General features: G+C 31.4%; 1 protein-coding gene across 1 annotated transcript in view; it reads left to right on the top strand.

The window, feature by feature from the left end:
- The window catches only part of LOC142321280 (uncharacterized), a 305,947-nt gene that overhangs the window by 87,235 nt on the left and 197,789 nt on the right, over nucleotides 1-20,923 (top strand). The window contains exon 5 of the mRNA XM_075359277.1: nucleotides 5,759-5,859. Coding sequence (XP_075215392.1) covers nucleotides 5,759-5,859 — 101 coding nt within the window. The remainder of the gene's footprint in view (nucleotides 1-5,758; nucleotides 5,860-20,923) is intronic.

Below are 20,923 nucleotides of genomic sequence, written 5' to 3'. Positions count from 1 at the left end.
GTGTTATAGGTACAGATATATATATATATGAAAAGAATACTTGTACTAAAGATCACGTTTCTTTGTTTACCATTTCAATCTCTAACGGTCAAAAGTTAATTGAATTTTTTTAACAGGTCTTATCCCCAAAAAGCTACCCTTCTTATAACAATAGCCAAGAGCGTCCATCTTTTGTGTGTTCCTTTATAAAAATATTCTAAATTAACCAATTCTAAAATTAGTAAAAAATAAAAAAGGGGAAAAATAACCTACGGGTATTTTTACTTATTTATTTTTTTACTAATATGTACATTATTTTATTACCTACCTGAAATTCTCATCGTTTTTTTTTTCATTATCATTTATTACAGTTAGTAGAAGTTTATAATAACCTGGTAAAAACTCCTAGAAATGTTGGTTTTGGTTTTATATTTTCTTTAACGTAGTCCTTAAAATGTTTATCTAGCAGTGCTAAAAAGGGAAACTAATTTATTAAATTTCTAAAAAAATCACTTAAATAATTAAATTAATATTATTTCTCCGCCAAAATATTTCGCTGAAATGCTTCATCATCTAATAACCACAAAAATACAATTTTACAGAGTGGCAAAAATTTAGTTAGTAAATTTTCCCGGTTAAAAATTCAGAATATATTTACTAGGTGGATTACTTGGCGTTGCTCGGGCCTTGCGAAGAGTACAGTAAAGAAGCTTCATTTAAATATTTCTATTTCTTTTGTTTATATAAGAGGAGAAGGGGATTTAGTAGATGGCATTTCGACAACTGATTTATTTATCCGAAAGCTTTTACTGTATTTCTTGACGGTACACTATGGTTTTTTGTCAATCTGGAGCACAGGAAAATAAATTATTTGGCGTCCCATCTCTTGAGCAAGCTACACATAATTGGCCGTGCAAAAAATATAGACTTTCCGAGTTAATTCCTGCTCCACAAAGTTATTTGCCCTTTGCTTTTTTGATTCTCATAGCGAATGCAAGCCGAATGGGAAACTGCAATCATTTGAACTCAAAAGGCATGTTTATGTTACTGGATATCAAAGAAATGCGAGGGATAAATACGTCTTCTCCTGCGGCATTTCCTGTGATTATCGTGGCTTCTATTACGTCAGGCAACAGATCTTTACGATGAATCTGTTCCGTTGCACAGTTTTGACGAATCGATGTTACGTAATAAATGATAAATACGTAATAGAATAGAATTGGTGCGGGAAGGAATGCGTCGGATACAAAGGTGTCACTAACATTAAGCGATTAAGACCGACAATAAGGTGGAAAACTGGTGATAAGGCAATAGCAAATGATGTGGTGACACACTCACAGTGGGGTAAATCCCGTTGTCTCTGTGCGTCCATATTCACACATGTGTATTTATATAGAACCTTAATATTATTAACAACTTCCAACTTAACAACTTTGGACAGTTTTTTCCACCGTTAGAATTTGTCGCATACAATTAAAAATGATCACATATCAATTTCTGCTGCTGTAGTTTTTTTTTATATGTTTAATGTTTGATTATTAGCGGGATAAATAACAAAAACAGTTATGCACCAATTTTCAACTTTGGTTGTTGATACCTTCGGAACTAAGAAGCCGAGAAAATAGCATTTTATAGCAAATTTGATGAACTTTCTGAAAATCACTTCTTTGGTTGATTTATTCACAGTTTTCGAAATATTCACGAAAAACTGCAAAACTGCGCGTTAAAAATTTGTTTAAGTGGTAGAAAAGGGTGGTATTGGAACTTTTTACAAAACGAAATGTAGTAAAGTTAAATGTTTTTTACAAAATGAAATGTAGATAACAATTTTCCTCAATTTTGGAACTGTTAGTTTGCAAAATTTCGTCACGAACGGAATTAAGCTGTAGATCTATATAAAAGACAAAACGGACACACAAACATTCTTCTTTATATTGTTATTTTATATATGCTGTGCTTCATATCGGCGGGCGCGAAGCTGCGTTCAAGACTGGAAATGCGAATCGCGGACGCGGTTTAGTTGAGAACGCGTTCCAAAATAATTTAGTAACATAATATCATAACAACAAGGATGATGGAAATAAGGTTATGTATTTTCTGTATTTACCATAACTTTTCTTTCTATTACTTTCTGTATTTGTTATAACAATTAGTCATAAACCTATTAGTCGAGCTTTTAGATAACGAGAAGAGACTTAAATTCAACCTGTTTCTGGAACATACACACGAAAGACGTAGAAAAATCGAAGACGATAACGAAGAATACGAAACTAAAGAGACAAACTTTAAAACCGAATTATTAGTAGTCAACACCGATATAGATAAAGTTCTAGATAAGACATTCTATAAAATAATTGAAAAGAGAATTTCTATCTAAAGGAAGCGGGTGGTATTGAACATACGCATTCTATTAGTCCGCATATATAAATACTTTTCCTTACGTGGTTCGACGTACATTGATTTATCTAAGGTAATTAAAGATTAAAAAGCTTCTATTAACGTTCGAAATAATGACAACTACTCTTTCAAATGGGTTACACTATCTAAACATATAATTGGTCGATATCCTCAAGGGTAAATGAGCGTTTTGGAAGATAAATAAGACTTTAGCATGATAAAATGTCCAGCTGTAATCAAATACGTCGTAAAGTTTGAGCAAATTAAGGACAAATCTGTAAATTTATATACATTAAAGAAAAACAGTGAAATCAAGCCACTAAAGGTTTTTGATGTCGAAAAAGCGGATCACTACTATTTCCTGTACATTAAGAATGAAACGACACATCACCGTTACGTATCCGATTTCTCACGTCGGATCCGAACGCAGTTAACGGAAAATGAACACAATATAGAAATATGTAAACGGTGCTTTAAAATATGTAAATCTTCTTCCAAAAAGTCGCTGATTGTGAAAGGAAAATGCAGGCTCACCTCCGATGCTGTACGTTCAATGAAGCGGTTCACTGTATCGTGCCAAAACCCGACAAACATGTCAAGTCGTCGGTGTTAAAGTTCAAAAATCACCAGAACATGGGTTCCAATCGTTGGGTACGTTGATTTCGAGTTCATAGTAGTAAAAGCAGTTACTTTTATACGGATTTGAATACTAGATCGAGGATGCCGGTCTTCTTTGGTGTTTGGGTTTCAGTTAATCACACATCTCAGGAATGGTCGACCTGAGACTGTACAAAACTACACTTCATTTACAATCATACATATCATCCTCATTCATCCTCTGAAATAATACCTTACGGTGGTTCCGGAGGCTAAAACAGAAAAAAAACAGTAAAAAAAAAGAGACTGTATACTAAGTAATCGTATGTCATCTTCCTCAATTAACACAACACCCTGAACAGTATCAGAGCCTAGAGTTATAGTCTGTACTTTGTGTCTCATGACTCTGTTGATAAAGTAGGTATTGCCTGAAACGCCGTTGATGTACAGAGGTGTTATGATGCTGCTCAACACTTTGTATGGCAAATATTCAATATAACGTCAAAAGTGGCAGACAAACTGAAACGTAACAAAAGAATAATATTTACATCTGAAGATGACTCGAGATACAACACAATCAAGAGGTCTGAGATGGTATAAAGAAATTTGGTAATGATCCGATAAATTAAAAATTTACAATGAAAAACAGACCACTGCCACCTCTCCGGAAAGTACAGAGCTGCACTATGTGGCGGTTTCCACCTGTGTAGAAGAAAACAAACCAGTATACCGATATTTATTCATATTATCGCCGGTTACGACCCACACTTCATTGGAACGTGGTTACGACAGTCAAAAGATTATTGTTATTGGAAAGTCAACCGAGAAATTTTTAACAATTAGTTCAACAATCACCGACAACATGAAAGTAAATATATCGAAACGTTCTAGTTTGTGGTGACCGGGATAGATAAACTTGTCTCTGACCTCTCCGAAGACTTTTAAGTATATGGGGAAAACCTTTCGCGAGCACCAATCGCTGGTTACCAGAAAAGGCGTTTTCCCGTATGATTACGTTGACTCATAGGACAAGCTTGATGAAACGACCCTACCGTCTAAAGATAAATTTTGCAGCTAACGTAACTGATAAAGAGAAACTAACTGATATTACTGATAAGTCTGTATGCATGCAATGGCTGTTTGGCAACAGTTTGGCTGCAAAACATTGGATTTCTTGTTGCTAACCGACGTGTCTTCGAAAACTTTTACTTGACAGTAAATCAAGACTTGACAGTCTTGACTTGGCAAACTATGTATTCGTGCCGGTATTGGCATTTGATGCAATACTTTACGAAACGGAGGTCGAGCTAGAACTGCAACGTAATGTCGACTTGTACCATGTTTATTAAGTCAGGCATCAGAGGTGGAATAACTACTTGCGTTCGGAAACACAGAGTGAGTAATTACTCATACCACCCAAAGACCTACGATCCAAATAAGCCACGTAAATACAAGTACATCAATAATGACGCAAACAAATTGTACAGCTGGGACATGAGTCGCCGCCTTCCACAATCCAAACATAAGTGGGTAAATGAAAGGTACCATCTCAAATCCTTAGATGGAAACATCCAGATGATGTGTGTTAATCGGCTACATGAAAGTACTATAGATGCTAAGGAATGAATGCGGTCAGTCAGTTACAGTGTGTTAATATGAAATATATAAATGTCATCATCGGTAAACAATACCACATCACTCTTCATTCGTTATTTTAAGAGATATTCAGCTGCGCAATTATTATCGTCCTGTACGCTACCAGTTGTGAACATCAGTTGGAATCGATCAGAAACTATCAGAAACTGTTGAGGCTCTATCGAAAACGAGTTCGACGTGGTATTACTGTAGAAGACAAATAAAAGTAACACAAATACGGTTTGATCGTGTTGTGTTGTGGCAATTGCAATGATCTTGAATTGCGCGCGAACCGCCATGGGCTTTTTGGGGTTTGTTATTATTACACTGTAGCAGTTGCGTTGAACAGGCCTTTGAAAATTTTTTTCTTTTTTCAGTGGACGTGGCAGTTTCGTTGGAACATGCCTTTGAAAGAAGGTTTTTGTTTTGGGGGAACTTGGCAGTTGCGTTGAACATGCCTTTGTAGTCTCAGTTTCTAGTTCATAATTAAAATTAAAAAAAAAAAAAAAATACTTTGGAAGAAATGTTATTTAAATTACTTATAAATAATTAACGTTTCTTAAAAATCCTTTTTTTGAAATTATCGTCCTTTGCAATTATAATAACTTTTTCGTTAGAAAATAATCATTGATGGTTTCGTTCTGCATGAAGAAGCATTATTTCTTAAAAATATTTAAGCAGTTATTTACTCCAATTGGCTTTCATTATTAGGACTATTATTTAATTATTTACTTTCATATATATATATATATATATATATATATATATATATATATATATGTGTGTGTGTGTGTGTGTGTGTGTGTGTGTATTTTTGTTTTTGTTTTTTTAATGTGTATGTGTTTAATGAGCGAGTAAATTCGAAGGAAAACAGTATTTTATTCGAAGGAGGGTGGCCCCTTGTAGATAGATATTAATATGGTTGTATAAATAAGTAGTAGATAACTACTTCACTTAACATTTTTATTAGAAAGCGTATGCTAAGTTATTTTGATTTGACTTACGTCAGGAGGCCTAAACAGTTATAATTATGGTATTAAAAAAAATAACAATAATCATCCTATCTGTTTAGTTATTTTTCAATATTTGTGAATTTATTTCTTTTTTATTCTTATTATCAAGTATTAAGTTAGTTTTTTGAATGTTACAGAGAGAGCGGGAAAGAAGAGGACAAGTTTTTCACGATTTCTTAGGCATCTTAAAACTCATCGAAAAGATAAATCAAATTCTCCTCGACATCCTTCTTCTAGAGTAAGTACTTTTTTCGTTCATTAATTTATTTATATTGTAAAAAATGGTAATAAAAAATTACTTTTCATTTAAGCTGGAAAACAAGTAAACGCTTATAAACCATTTTAATTAAAATTTAAATCTAGATAGTCATTTCAATTGATGAAAATCGTTAATAGATATTGAAAAAATCGTATATGCGAATGTAAATCAAAAATTTAAATAAATAAACGAAAAAAAAGTAGAAGTAATAATAAATATTAACTGACAAATTAATAATATTTTTTAAAAAAATCAGAAAAGAGTATTTATAACAGTTTTTAAAATAAAGAGTTTTAACACCAATTGGAATTCAAATAATAATACATCAACTCGACCTGTCCACCACCATCTAATAATTGCTCTTATTTTCGGCAAGATAAAAATTTATCATAAGATAGTATGAACGTGAAACTAATCAAATCGATATCCTCCATCGTGAGCAAAATTTAAGATAGAAGATAACCGTAATATACTTATGGAAGAAAAGTTTCAAGAAACACAAAGTTTAAATTAAGTCTATTAGGCATCGGTTCCCTTAATGGTATTATATGAAGTTTAAGCGAAATTATTAAAATTTTGTTGAACATTTTCTGATCTTTATTTATTTTGTATTTTTAAGTAGATTTCATAAGAAAGTTAGCTATTGCTATGGGCACTATGATTTGACTTCTGGAAAATTTCGACATATCTTGCTTTTCACATCCCCCAGACCCCAAAACCACCGTCAGTTCAAAAGTTTATATATATATATATATTTATATCACTTTCTTGTGGACACGATAACTGCCGTAATATTGCGCCAATCACTTTCAAATCGATACATAAAATATAATGACCCAAAATCTCGTTCGAATTCATTAATGGGTAAAATCGGACCATAGGGATGAAAATGGGGGGGGGGGCTTTTTTGAAAAAACAAAATATCGCTATAACTTTCTTATTAAGTAAAATATCGAATTCGTTTAAAGTTCCTACTATTCTTAGAATAAGGGGATAAAACGTATTTAAGTAAGGTTTTTGATATCACCAACCACTGGCCCAGGGGATGGAAAAGTGGGGTTTTGAGGACTTCATACCTCCCTTAATAGACACAATGTCGAATCGGTTTTACGTGGTCGTTAGTCCTCTAAACATTACCTAAAACTTTTGTCTGAAACAAGTTTTGATATGACCAACCCTTACGGCAAGGGATAACCAAAATGTTGCTGGAATTTTATGTTGGGGCATGTCGTATGCTAAACATGTGAAATTTTTTTTCACAATCGACCATCGTCGTATTGAGTATTGAAGTTTTTCTTAACTCTTAGGTGGACATTTTTTTATCCTCTACTTCGGACTAATGAAATCTACCTCCTCCTCCTTCCGGCGCGCCGAAAGAGATTTTTTTTAACTTTCATTTCTGTTTGACTAATTTTGTTACCAATTTTGAGGTCAGATTGAATTTTAGGTTAATTTCTGGGTTTTCTTTACATTTATAGTGAGTTGTGCATCGTTATTACAGTTTAAAATCTTACTTTTTGATTGTTTTCCTCTCTGTACACTAAATTCCATTTATCGTCTTTACTAATAAAATTATATATGCACGCTCTTTTGACAGTTATAATTTTATTTTTAACGTTCCCAAGAGTAGAGACCAATTTTCTAGACGTACCATGGTACATTAGAATTGTGATTTAAAAACAGAATTAGTTTGTTGTTTACGAAGGGGTTTCTTCAGTTTTCAAATTTTCTTGTTTATCAGGTTAATTTGATACTATTTTTATTACATTTGTTCTTTTAGATAATTTTAACGTATTAAAATTATCAAGTATATCAATTAAATTTACACTTACCAACAATTTAAAAAGAGTAAATCCTGGTACTTTCGGAGCTGTTACTTCATCTCAGGGATTTCCAGCGATGTTAATTTAAATTCAAATCAATAATCGTTTTTTAAAATTAACTGTTATGTTTATAATAGTCGGTCGTCAAGAATAAAATTAATTCGTACGTCAATAAGACAGTAACGTCATGTTAACGACTAACTATTATAAACATAACAGTTTAACTTTAAAAACGATTATTGATTTGAATTTAAATTAACATCCCTGGAAATCCCTGAAGATGGAGTAACAGTAAAGCACTTGGATTTGCACTTTTTAAATTGTTGGTAAGTGGAAATTTAATTTATGCAACTGTATTAATATCGACGGTGTCAAATGCTTAGTAAATTAAAATTATCAAAATAATAGTTAAAAATATTTTAATTTCAAATAACTAAATATTTTAATAATTATATAAAAAATAAAATGATAAATATAAATAAAAAAAAATAATAAAAATATTTTAATAACTATATTAAATTATTGCAAATAATCTAACAAAACTATTGCAGTCGCTATTCTTCATCCGATTTTTGCTTAGCTTCCCTTTGTCAACAAGTTTCCACTTGAATCTTTAGCATTCATTTTGAGAGTCATTATTCTAAATGACTAGTAGACGTGTATACCACGATCAGATGGTATTAGGTATAAATTAAAACGTGTAAACCTTAACTAACGGTGAAATTTTTTAAATTCATTAATAATATTGCTGAATCCCTTTGTAAAGCATAATGGAACATACTAACAGGTTTACCCATCTGTAATAAATTATTTTTACAGGACTTTTCCGGAGTCATGTTTAATTACATTAGAATTGAAAATGTAATCAAGCATTTGCATGGTTTTTTTTTAAATTGCATGTGTAAAAGTTTGGTTAGATTTTTTTCTTAATTTGTAATTGTATCTAGTTTATTAGTTTTATATAAAATATAAATTTGAAAATGAATTTGCGTTGTTCGTCTTTTTTTTTTTTGTTAAATTGATTTTTAGTGACTATAAAAAAACCGGAAACAGATCATAATTATCATAACTAAACCTTTAGATAGACACAAAGTACTTAATTAATTAGTTAAAAATTAAAAAGAGTTTTAAATAATAATGAATTGGGAAAAATTATTCTTTTTCACGTTTAACATTTTTATTTTATTTTGCTTAATGCATTGTTTTTTTATTCTTTTTTTTGTGTTATAGTCGTTGTTACAGAAAAGTTGTGACAATTTTATTTGTAAACTTTAATGGAAAGAATAAATTTAAAATCAATAGAATATATCCTTTAGAAAGACTAAAATAAATGTATAAGTTTTTAAAGAAGTAGATTTGAAAAGAATGCTTTGATGCGAAAGAGGGCAGTAGCTTTGATAGCAGCTTGGAAGAATAAACGACGCGAATCTCCCGTTCTCTTCCATTTCTTTTTTAAATAATAACTTTTGAATCTAATATTTATTTTCGATTAGTGTCAGATCTAAAGCAGTAAATGGAAATGATTGCTTTAGCTTAATTGAAATCTTTTTCAATCTGCTTGCCAGTTAGTTATAATTTGTTTTCTTTTATATAATATAAACACCGATTTGATTTCATTTTGTTAATTTTCTTTTTGTATTTTTTCTTCTGTCAAACAAGCTGTTTGTAACATAAATAACTTGAAAATAATAATAATAAAAATAAAAATTATAAAACTACTCTTTATTTTTGTTCATAGAGTTGTTTTTCGAAACATATTTAAGAAAAAAAATTGTACAATAAAATGTTTCCTTTAATATTTATTTCTTCACCGTACGTGTTATTCTAAGTTTTTAACCCTTTTTTTGTTTCTCTTACTGAATGCTAATTATAAATGTTAAAAAAAATCAGCTGTTTTTTAATCCAAACAAACGTCAAAATTTTAACAACTTTTAATTTGGGGTCGATTTTCACTACTTCATATTTTAGGAATAAAAGAGAATTTTTCTTTTGGATAATCGTTTAAAAATGTGATTTTAAGTTGGTTTTTTTTTAGATTTACTATTATTTAAAATATGGGAAACCCTACAAAAAACGATTCTCATATGAAGAAAAATATTCGTTAATGAGAAATGCGCAAAAAGCGAAAAACTTATGTTGATAAAAATACGAAAAGGAATTGAGAAAAGTATTAAAAATGTATAACCGTTCGTGAATCATCCGGAGGTCTCGGGTTCGAATACCGGGGAGGCATGGAATTTTCACACGCTACAAAAATTGTCATTCATTTCATCCTCTGAAGTAATACCAAACGGTGTTCTGGAGGTAAAAAAAAAAAATACCATTCGTGAGTTAAGAAGTTCTTTTACTATAAATTGTTTTTATTAATGTCTTCTGGAATATCAGGCTGTAATCGAGTGTATTATTATCGTATAATTAAACAAATAATAATGACGAAAAAGAAATCAAAATAATTTCAAATGGTTCAGTTATTTTTAATCGTTTTTTCTATTAAGCTTATTTGGAAAAATTTAACGGTACGGTAAGAAAAATTTCCTCTTCTAAGTAAAAAAGAAATGAATTGAATACATGATTGTGAGAATTATACAAAAAGATACGGGCCGATTTGAGAATAAAATAAAAAAAAACCTAAATCTCAAAAAAATAATTTAAAAAAATAAAAATGTGTTGGATGTTTTTATAGCTTTGAGTTTTTGTGTGCTATATTGTTTTTATTTCTGTATATATATTTTTATAAGGTATAGTTACAAATAATGTTTATTAAAACGGTTTTGAAGCTTCATCTCTTAGGATATTAATTTTTATAGCTCAGTTTAAAGAATACATGTGAAGATTTACAGGAAATTAATTAAAATCGAATATCCTTAAAGTTATGTAAACAAATCATTTGAAAGAAATAACTTTTGGCGGAAACGGTTTGTCTAAGATTTTATTATTGACTTACTGTTGTGTTATGAAAATGCAATGGTCGATTAGTTCGATATAATAATTTTTTTTATCACGTACATAGCTTTCTTATTGCTGCAATGATTATACTGATTGATTCACGAAGAATGTACTAAAATTTCAGTACATTTTGTTCTGTTGGTGAAAATAAAGAAAAACATACAACAGATTCTGAAAAGCTTCGTTAGCGATTGTCAGTTACAGAAAGATCTTGCCTTGATTTCTGCACCTTTGGGAAAATTAAGCTAGACTGTAATTCTTGCGATCCAAATTCACCCGAATCTTTTGTTTTTACCCCATATTTCTCGAAGATTACTAAAAATACAGTTCTTATATTTTTTTTTTTCAGTAAAATTTCATATAAAATTACGAAATTACTCTTTAATTTGCAGTCTAGCTTAATTTTACCGAAGACACAGAAATCAAGACGAAATCTTTCTGCAGCCTACAACTAAAGAAGCTTTTCGGAACTATGTTTATATGAACGTTTTCTTTATTTTTACCAGTAGAAAATGCCCTGAAAGTTTGAACATGTTCCTGTTGGTTTTTTTAGAGTGATTCGTAAATCACTCTGTATTTTGAAAAAATAAATTTCCTTCATAATTTTTTTAGACCGAAATTTACAAAACAGTTGCATCTTAACTAGCTTTAACTTTAATAATTAAAATTTAATAGTATTAAAGGAGTTATTAGATTGACGTAATTTCTCCTAAAATTAAGTTTCAAAATTCCTAAAAAAAACCGTAGAAAAAAATGTTATTTTATCAGCATAATTTATAAATGGAATTTAATAGTTTTTAGGTATGAAGATTTCATTCAAAACCTCATTTATCAACTAAAACGTTGGTCCCGGAAACAAGTACTGAAAAAAAAATCCCTGGAAGAGGTTTTGTATCTCGCTTCCTTAACTGTCTTTATGGTTCTCTGTGTTTTTTGAATAAAAATTTGTGACCTTCTTTATTTTTATGTTTAGCCTCCGGAACCACCGTAAGATACTACTTCAGAGGATAAATGAGGATGATATGTATGAATGTAAATTAAGTGTAGTCTTGTACAGTCTCAGGTCGACCGTTCCTGATATGTGTAGTTAATTGAAACCCAAACACCAAAGAAGACCGGTATCCACGATGTAATATTCAAATCCGTATAAAAATAATTGTCTTTACTAGGATTTGAACCTTAGAACTCTCGACTTCGAAATCAACTGATTTGCGATGACGAGTTCACCAGTAGATCTACCCGATTGGTGTCTTTAAACCTGGATTTCTCGAAAATTGCTAAAAATAGAGTTCTGGGACCAATTTTTTTCAATTCGTCAGGTCAGATATATTATAAAAACCACTAAATTTACCTCCTAATTTGGGTCTCAAAAATTACATTCTGGTTTAATTTTAATGGAGGCGCAGAAATCAGAGCGAAATCTTTCGCCTGGCGACACTCGCTAACGAAGCGTTAACACCAACCCAGTGGGTTAAATTTATGACCCATTAATTATTATTAAGATTAAGATATTAACATTTTGGTTTGTTTATTCATTTATTGTTCACTAATTGAACAGATTGCAACTTACACTTAAGTGAAAAAAATTATTTATACATTAAAAAAAAGAATAAGGATTTTACATATAAAAATGCGATTATTTTAATTTTTAAATTGATAAAATCTAGGTAATTATCCTAAAATAATAATTTTTATGTTAAAATATTAATAAACATTTCAAACATTATATTATTGATACCTGGTATACTTAAACATCATTCCAAACAACCGAGTTACAATAAACTAAGTTAACAAGTTAAAAATTAAGATATTTTGTTGGTATTAGTAACGTAAATAAAAATTATTTAAAAGAAGCTTGTGTGTAATCTTTAAGAAAGCATGCATAGGTATTAGCTTCTGTGTATTTTTTTAGTGATAATTTTATTTCAGATTTGTTAATTATTTTAAGTAATTGACTTTTTATTATTATTAATTTTTCTTTAAAAGACACATCTGTAGTGAAAATGATATTGAACAATTGTATTTGACTGAACAAAGTTTATTTAAAAGAAAATTTAAAAAGTTTTTATTTAAAAAAAAAATTGCATTGTAATTCTACTGAAGCTATTCATCTTAATTAATTAGACTAAAACTTTTTGTTTAAACTTTTAAAAATCTTAATTTTGTTAACAAAGATGCTGATGACGATGATAATAATAAACTTGGTTTTCTTGAAACTTTCAAATTATCAACTTTCTTTTTTTTTCATTTTTTTTTAACTGAATTTCGTTTAACTAAATGGCTATTAATTAGTTTAAGAGTTAATTTTTTTTAAAATTATTATTCATTTTGTTGATGTTGATATTGTAACTTAATTATATTGTAAAACTTCGTGGACAAAAAAGTTTTTGAGTATATATATTTTTTTAAATAATATAATAAAATACATGAGAAAAATATTGTTAAAATATAATCTTACCTGTATTTTAATAACTTGGAAAGTAGTTCATAAAGCTCCGCTTTAAAATAGCGAGGTTTATCTTTGTAATTAATTTCGGTTGTCAGTTAGTTGTAGTTTCCACGTAGAATATAGAATAAAACAATATTTTTCCTTACATGGCATTCCAGAAAACGAGTTTGAGAAACCTTTTTCCCAAACAACATAAGAGATAAGTCATCCTAACTCAGCTGAGGATTGCACACACAAATCTAACCCGTGCTCATCTATTCGGCTCTCCTCAGCAGAACTGTGAGGCGTGGAATGTAAAATGGTTCGTAAACCACTTATAGATTGCCTAATGTTCGGGTTTTTTCCTCTTGTTTAGCCTCCGGGAATTACCGTTCAGGTATTACTTTAGAGGATGATATGTATGAGTGTAAATGAAGTGTAGTCTTGTACAGTCTCAGTTTGACCATTCCTGAGATGCATGGTTAATTGAAACCCAGCCAAGGGTATTCTCGATCTAGTATTCAAATCCGTATAAAAGTAACCTTTTATAGTCCTGCCTTTACTAGGACTTGAACGCTGGAACTTTCGACTTCCAAATCAGCTAACAATGTTTCGGGTCTATTCGACAACAATTAAACCTGGGTTTAGATGTGGAGTGCTTACTAAACCAGTAGGGATACATAAAAAGACTTGCGGTTTCTCTCTAATAGTGGGATGAAGAACTTAATTTTAACGGTTTTGCTTATTCTTATTTGGATTTATTATTCTTTTTCTAGTTTGTGTTTGGTATTTACTGTTTAATTATTTAAGATCATGTAGTTTTATTTAAGTCGTTAAGTCGTTAATGACTGTAGTCGGTTGATGCGACTATAAATAAACGGTTAAAATATGTTTACCTTTTTAAAAATAATGTTTTATTATACCAGAGATTTAAAATCTGTAAAATTATTTGAACATGTAAGGATTTAATATAATACTTGATATATAAGATCGAAAATGAGATATAGATTTACTGATATATCTTTCACCTGATTATTTATTTCATAATATTTTGATAATCATGTATAAAAATATTTTTTCAGAGTATGAAAATTTTCTTTCATATTATAAATTCACATTTTTATACTGAATTAATATCCAGAATGAAAGAAACAAATTCTCGTCATCTTTTTGTTGTACGTTTAGTACTTCTATTATATAATATACTAAGGGATTTTTGACGCAAATTTAATTTCCTTTCTCCTCCAAAAATCAATGATCCTTCCTCTCATTTCTGAGAGCTGGTGACCTGATTCATCTCCCACTGACAATTTTTCCGCCATAGCTCACGGTTCTCTGCCATTCGAATTAACGTTTCTCCAGTCGCCTCTTCAGTTTGGTCCAGCCATCTTTTCGATGGTCTTCCAGGGGACCTTCTGTCTCTATTTTTCCCTATATGACTAACTTCTTAAGATTTTCACTGGTCCTACGGACTATGTAGCCGAAAAAGCGGAGGGTCCGCTGGAAGCATATTGCCAACAACCTCCCGTAGTGCGGACAACCTCCTTTGTATACCCAGCTTATTTATAATCGAGTTGTTTGGTCTCTTTTCTATCCGTCTAACGCAGAGCATTCTTCTGTAGGCCCGCATTTGGAATGCACCTTAATGTGATCTATTTTAAGTAAAGAATAAAGAATATATTGATGTAAAACAAAAATTATGTATGTAATTAGATCACTATTTTCTTTTATGATGATTAAACGCCGAAAAAAAAATCTTTATTCCTAAGATTATAAATATATTTTATTTCAAGGAATATTAAATAATTTTAAAAATAGTTTTGTTTAAGCCGTTCAGTGATTAATATGTGATAAAAATACCAACTAAAAAACGAAGAACACCTAATTTCTACACGGCTTAGTTATCATATTTGAACTATATTAATACTTACTTTTAATTGAAGAAAAATGCTTATAACAGAGTTTTTATACTTTCTTGGCATTGGTTATTGCTTCATAGTGGAAAAATAGTGATATATGAAAATTAATCAAAAAAAGTTTAAAAAAATTCCAAAAAAATCTATATTTTTAAACTTTGATCGACTCTCCTACCCACTAAGTATTTCTTTTGATCCACTTGCACTACAACCATGCTCTGGATGACATTTAAAAAAATATGCAATATATAAAAAGATTTTTCCGATTATTGGGGAAGAGAGAGAATTTGGGGGCAATTTTTTTTCAAAATAGTAAGATAAGCATGTACACGTGTACTGATGTAAAGCCTAATATTGCTGAGTTGAACCTTTATATCACATAAGTGAGTTTTTGCTGGATCCTTAGCCTTGTGGGAATCCCAGGTAATGAACGTGCAACCCCACCGGGTTGGTATAGTGGTGAACGCGTCTTCCCAAATCAGCTGATTTAGCAATCGAGAGTTTCAGCGTTCAAGTACTAGTAAAGTCAGTTATTTTTACATGGATCTGTGTACTAGATCGTGGATACCGGTGTTCTTTGATGGTTGGGTTTCAATTAACCACACATCTCAGGAATGGTCGAACTGAGATTGTACAAGACTAAATTTCATTTACACTCATACATATCATCCTCATTCATTCTCTAAAGTATTATCTGAACGGTAATTACCGGAGGCTAAACGGGAAAAAGAAAGAAGGGTAATGAACGTGCGGGTTCCGTTGCTAAAGACACGTGCAGTCAACCGTCTTTTACCACTCGTATTTCTACTACCGATTTTATTAATTCTGTTTAACACACTGTTCGAGGAAAGTGCCAAGGTTACTGGACTGCTATAGTAGATAATAAACTCCTATACATCAAGGATAATGTGCTGCCATGGAGCTTTTCAATCAGGAATAACTGTCGAGGAGGTTGTTCTCTGCCGTTTAAGAATAAGACATACTAATCTTACTCATGGACACCTAATGAATTAGACCGATGCACATGTTTGTGTTCGCTGCGACTGCCAACTAACAATACACCACATCCTTGTGGACTGCTTTTGTTATGCGGCATTGCATTGGAAATTTAGATTAGGAGCAACATCCGAGATATTCCAGGAAACAATATGAGGATGTTATTGAATATCTTGTTTCTTAAAGCCGAACGTCTGTATTCGATTGTTTAATAATTATTGTAATATGTTTTTTGGCATTTTATAATGTGTTTTACTTTTTCTTGTTTTTCCTGAGTTGTTGTGCGGTTTGTTTGTTAATTTTTTTTTTAGTTTTCTGTTATTTGATTTATATATCCGTTATATTTTGCGGATGTTGTTATAGAATTTGTTTATTTATTGTAAAATCATTGCTTCCGGCCGCTAATAACGAACCTTCAATGTGCGCCCCAAAAAAAACAAAATATATATATATATAAAGTGGGGTTAGGTTTGCAAAAATTTGATCAAATTAATCCAAAGAAACTATCTACTCCACCCCGTGGAGATATTGACCCCAAACCTTTACCAACAAATTGACCCATATACACGAGTCTGTACAAAATTTCATCAAAATCAGTTTATTCAGTCAAAAGTTAACACGCCAACACACGTACATTATGTATGCATGTACGTACAAACGAATATTACCCCTACTTTTTTTGTTTTTCTGAGGTCCCTGGATTGTCAAGAAGTGTAAAAAAAACTCATACCCCATTTTTTGACTGATTACCATACTTTCCTTTTGCATGTCAGGAAAATAAAATTTACTTACTATTTATCATATTTTGGTTTTACCTCCTGTGGAAATCCGACTGTACAATATATATATTTCAGTTGAATACTACCTGCGTACAAATACTCGGAATGTTTGTCATGAAAAAGTCTGAGACTGTTCTCAGATAGCTGTTTAGTAGCGAACAAAATCCAAAATATTGTAGCGCAAACTTAAGCCGGTTAATGATCACTAATGTGGTAAGGTACTGCCTTTACCCAGGCCTAATTTGTGACATTCTCATCCACCATCTGGATGGGCTTTGCATAATCCTTTTGGATGGCTACGTTAGTTTAATTTTTACGTTCTCTCTGTGGGTACATTTTGTCTTTCCCACTTACCATCTTTTTCCCTAATTCTTTATTCCTTCTTTCTCGAGGGAACCTATAAATTTTAATTAAATGCCTACTGGGTTTGTGTTAATGTATTAACCTGCAGAATTAGGTTTTGTTGGATCAAGTTTGCTTAAGGAGATGGCTTCCAATCCGGATACTGTAAAAAAGTCCAATCCGGGGGCTTAGATATTTATCGGATAAAGCCGGACCAATCCCGGCGAATACATTTTATATATATATATATATATTCTCTTTTTTTAGTACGAAAACATTTAATAAACAGAGATTTAAGGGGAATGGTGTCAACGATATTTAAACAAAGTTAATTCCATTTTGTGGTTTTATACCCGCATTGAAAATTTCTAATAAAAGGATCATTTAACTGTTTTATTATTTAACTCATATATTTGTTGTGTATAGATGTATACAGTTTTGAAATTCAATGTATTTCAAACCGAATTGAGGAATCGGTTTAGCATACTTTACTAGTTTAATTTGTCGTCTGAAAGCTGTTTGATTGTGTTCAAATATTGAATATACAACATAATGCATGTAGCATCTTCTGTAGTAATTACAGTCGTAGACGATTAATGTATGTATGTTTGCTTGGTAATCTGTGTCGCAAAATTTATAAATCGTACATTTTGATAGTAGATGTTTAATGAAGATGTCAAGCTTAAACGTAACAACTTACTTCTCTCACTCTTTCTGTAGCTCTCTCCCACTCCTTGCGCGAGCGCACGCGCGTGTGTGAAATAGTCTCTCTACTGGACTCCCATTTTCACGCTGTTAATAATAATAGCTTGTTTATCGCTTTACCCTCATTTATAATTTATCATCGACTTGTTTAGATTTTCTTCTTTTGATTATTGTCATCTTTTACGATCGAACACTGCTTATCTTTTTCGTTGATTGTAACGATTTTCTTTTTTTTTTGGTGTGACTTATTTTTTTGTTTGAGACTATTTTAACTAATTACAGGTAAATATATTCGGCTGTAAGTATAATATACTATAATATACATACATACATATGAGTTGTTTAGGCTGAGAAAATAATCCAGTGTATCTCTAGTGACCAAGGAATGCGTTTTTTTCCTTAACACTACTACCGTTCCCAGGATTTTTATATCATTGTAAGGCATCATTGTAAAGAGGTTTTAGTCAGATTTTTTTCTCCTATAGTACTAATTTTCAGTATATGGCAAACAGAATTTCTCTATGTTCAGCGGAATATGTCTCGTAGAGCTGAATATGATTTTAATTTCAGTTGAATCGGAATGGTAATTTGTCCATATCTTTCGGGTTTATAAATAACTAGCAGACCCGGCAATGCTTCGCTATTGCTAGATTTGAGTATATATATGTAAATTAAATGAATACAATTGAAAGTTTGGTTTTTTTTTGTCTTCAGTCATTTGACTGGTGTGATGCAGCTCTCCAAGATTCCCTATCTAGTTTCATTCATTATACCCTCTACATCCTACATCCCTAACAATTTGTTTTACATATTCCAAACATGGCCTGCCTACACAATTTTTTCCTTCTACCTGTCCTTCCAATATCAAAGCGACTATTCCAGGATGCCTTAGTATGTGGCCTATAAGTCTGTCTCTTCTTTTAACTATATTTTTCCAAATGCTTCTTTGTTCATCTATTTGTCGCAATACCTCTTCATTAGTCACTTTATCCACCCATCTGATTTTTAACATTCTCCTATAGCACCACATTTCAAAAGCTTCTGATCTTTTCTTCTCAGATACTCCGATTGTCCAAGTTTCACTTCCATATAAAGCGACACTCCAAACATATACTTTCAAAAATCTTTTCCTGACATTTAAATTAATTTATGATGTAAACAAATTATATTTCTTACTGAAGGCTCTTTTAGCTTGTGCTATTCGGCATTTTATATCGCTCCTGCTTCGTCCATCTTCAGTAATTCTACTTCTCAAATAACAAAATTCTTCTACCTCCATAATCTTTTCTCCTCCTATTTTCACATTCAGTGGTCCATCTTTGTTATTTCTACTACATTTCATTACTTTTGTTTGGTCCATCTTTGTTATTTCTACTACATTTCATTACTTTTGTTTCGTTCTTGTTTATTTTCATGTGATAGTTCTTGCGTAGGACTTCATCTATGCCGTTCATTGTTTCTTCTAAACCCTTTTTACTCTCGGCTAGAATTACTATATCATCAGAATATCGTAGCATCTTTATCTTTTCACCTTGTACTGTTACTCCGAATCTAAATTGTTCTTTAACATCATTAACTGCTAGTTCCATGTAAAGATTAAAAAGTAACGGAGATAGGGAACATCCTTGTCGGACTCCCTTTCTTATTACGGCTTCTTTCTTATGTTCTTCAATTGTTACTGTTGCTGTTTGGTTCCTGTACGTGTTAGCAATTGTTCTTCTATCTCTGTATTTGAACCCTAACTTTTTTAAAATGCTGAACATTTTATTCCAGTCTACGTTATCGAATGCCTTATCTAGGTCTATAAACGCCAAGTATGTTGGTTTGTTTCTCTTTAATCTTCCTTCTACTATTAATCTGAGGCCAAATTGATCTGAGGCCAAATTGCTTCCCTTGTCTCTATACTTTTCCTGAAACCAAATTGATCTTCTCCTAACACTTCTTCCACTCTCCTCTCAATTCTTCTGTATAGAATTCTAGTTAAGATTTTTGATGCATGACTAGTTAAACTAATTGTTCTGTATTCTTCACATTTATCTGCCCCTGCTTTCTTTGGTATCATGACTATAACACTTTTTTTGAAGTCTGACTGAAATGCCCCTTTTTCATAAATATTACACACCAGTTTGTATAATCTATCAATCGCTTCCTCACCTGCACGGCGCAGTAATTCTACAGGTATTCCGTCTATTCCAGGAGCCTTTCTGACATTTAAATCTTTTAATGCTCTCTTAAATTCAGTTCTCAGTATTGTTTCTCCCATTTCATCCTCCTCAACTTCCTCTTCTTCCTCTATAACACCATTTTCTAATTCATTTCCTCCGTATAACTCTTCAATATATTCCACCCATCTATCGACTTTACCTTTCGTATTATATATTGGTGTACCATCTTTGTTTAACACATTATTAGATTTTAATTTATGTACCCCAAAAGTTTCCTTAACTTTCCTGTATGCGCCGTCTATTTTACCGATGCTCATTTCTCTTTCCACTTCTGAACACTGAAAGTTTGGTAAAACATTAAAAAGATTAACATTACGGAACTTCTTAAAATTTAACCTTTCACTTTATCTCTTTTTCCCTATTTCCCTTCTTCCCTTTCAACTTTTTTCTCTTTTTACCTTTTCCCTTATTTCCCTTTTCCCTTCTTCTCTTTACCCTTATTTCCCTTTTCCCTTCTTCTCTTTTTCCCTATTTCCCTTTTCCTTTTTCCCTATTTCCCTTTTCCTTTTTCCCTATTTCCCTTTTCTTTTTTCTTTTCCCCATTTCCCCTCTTTCCTTTTAAATCGGACCAGTAGCGTAAATCGGTCTAGTAGTTTTTTAGTCTATAGCGGACACACATACGAAAATTGCCTTTTATATCTATAGAAGAAGAAAGTCTGTATATTTCTTTCCTTGTTTCGTAAATATCTCGACATTGGCGCCACCTAGCTGGTATAGTTTTTGAAAAAATTTATCTTTTCGCATAACTAATATTTATTCTGAATATGAGCCAGATCGGTCCATAAATAATTTTTCCAAATATCTCAACTCCAGCGCCACCTAGCGGGTTCATTTTTTGTAAAAATATTTATTTTCACGTAACTAATATATATTTTAAATATGA

This window comes from Lycorma delicatula, chromosome 3, assembly GCF_047948215.1.
Source record: "Lycorma delicatula isolate Av1 chromosome 3, ASM4794821v1, whole genome shotgun sequence".
NCBI lineage: Eukaryota > Metazoa > Arthropoda > Insecta > Hemiptera > Fulgoridae > Lycorma > Lycorma delicatula.
Note: the sequence above shows the minus strand (reverse complement) of the source record. Positions and strands in the feature narration are given on the sequence as shown.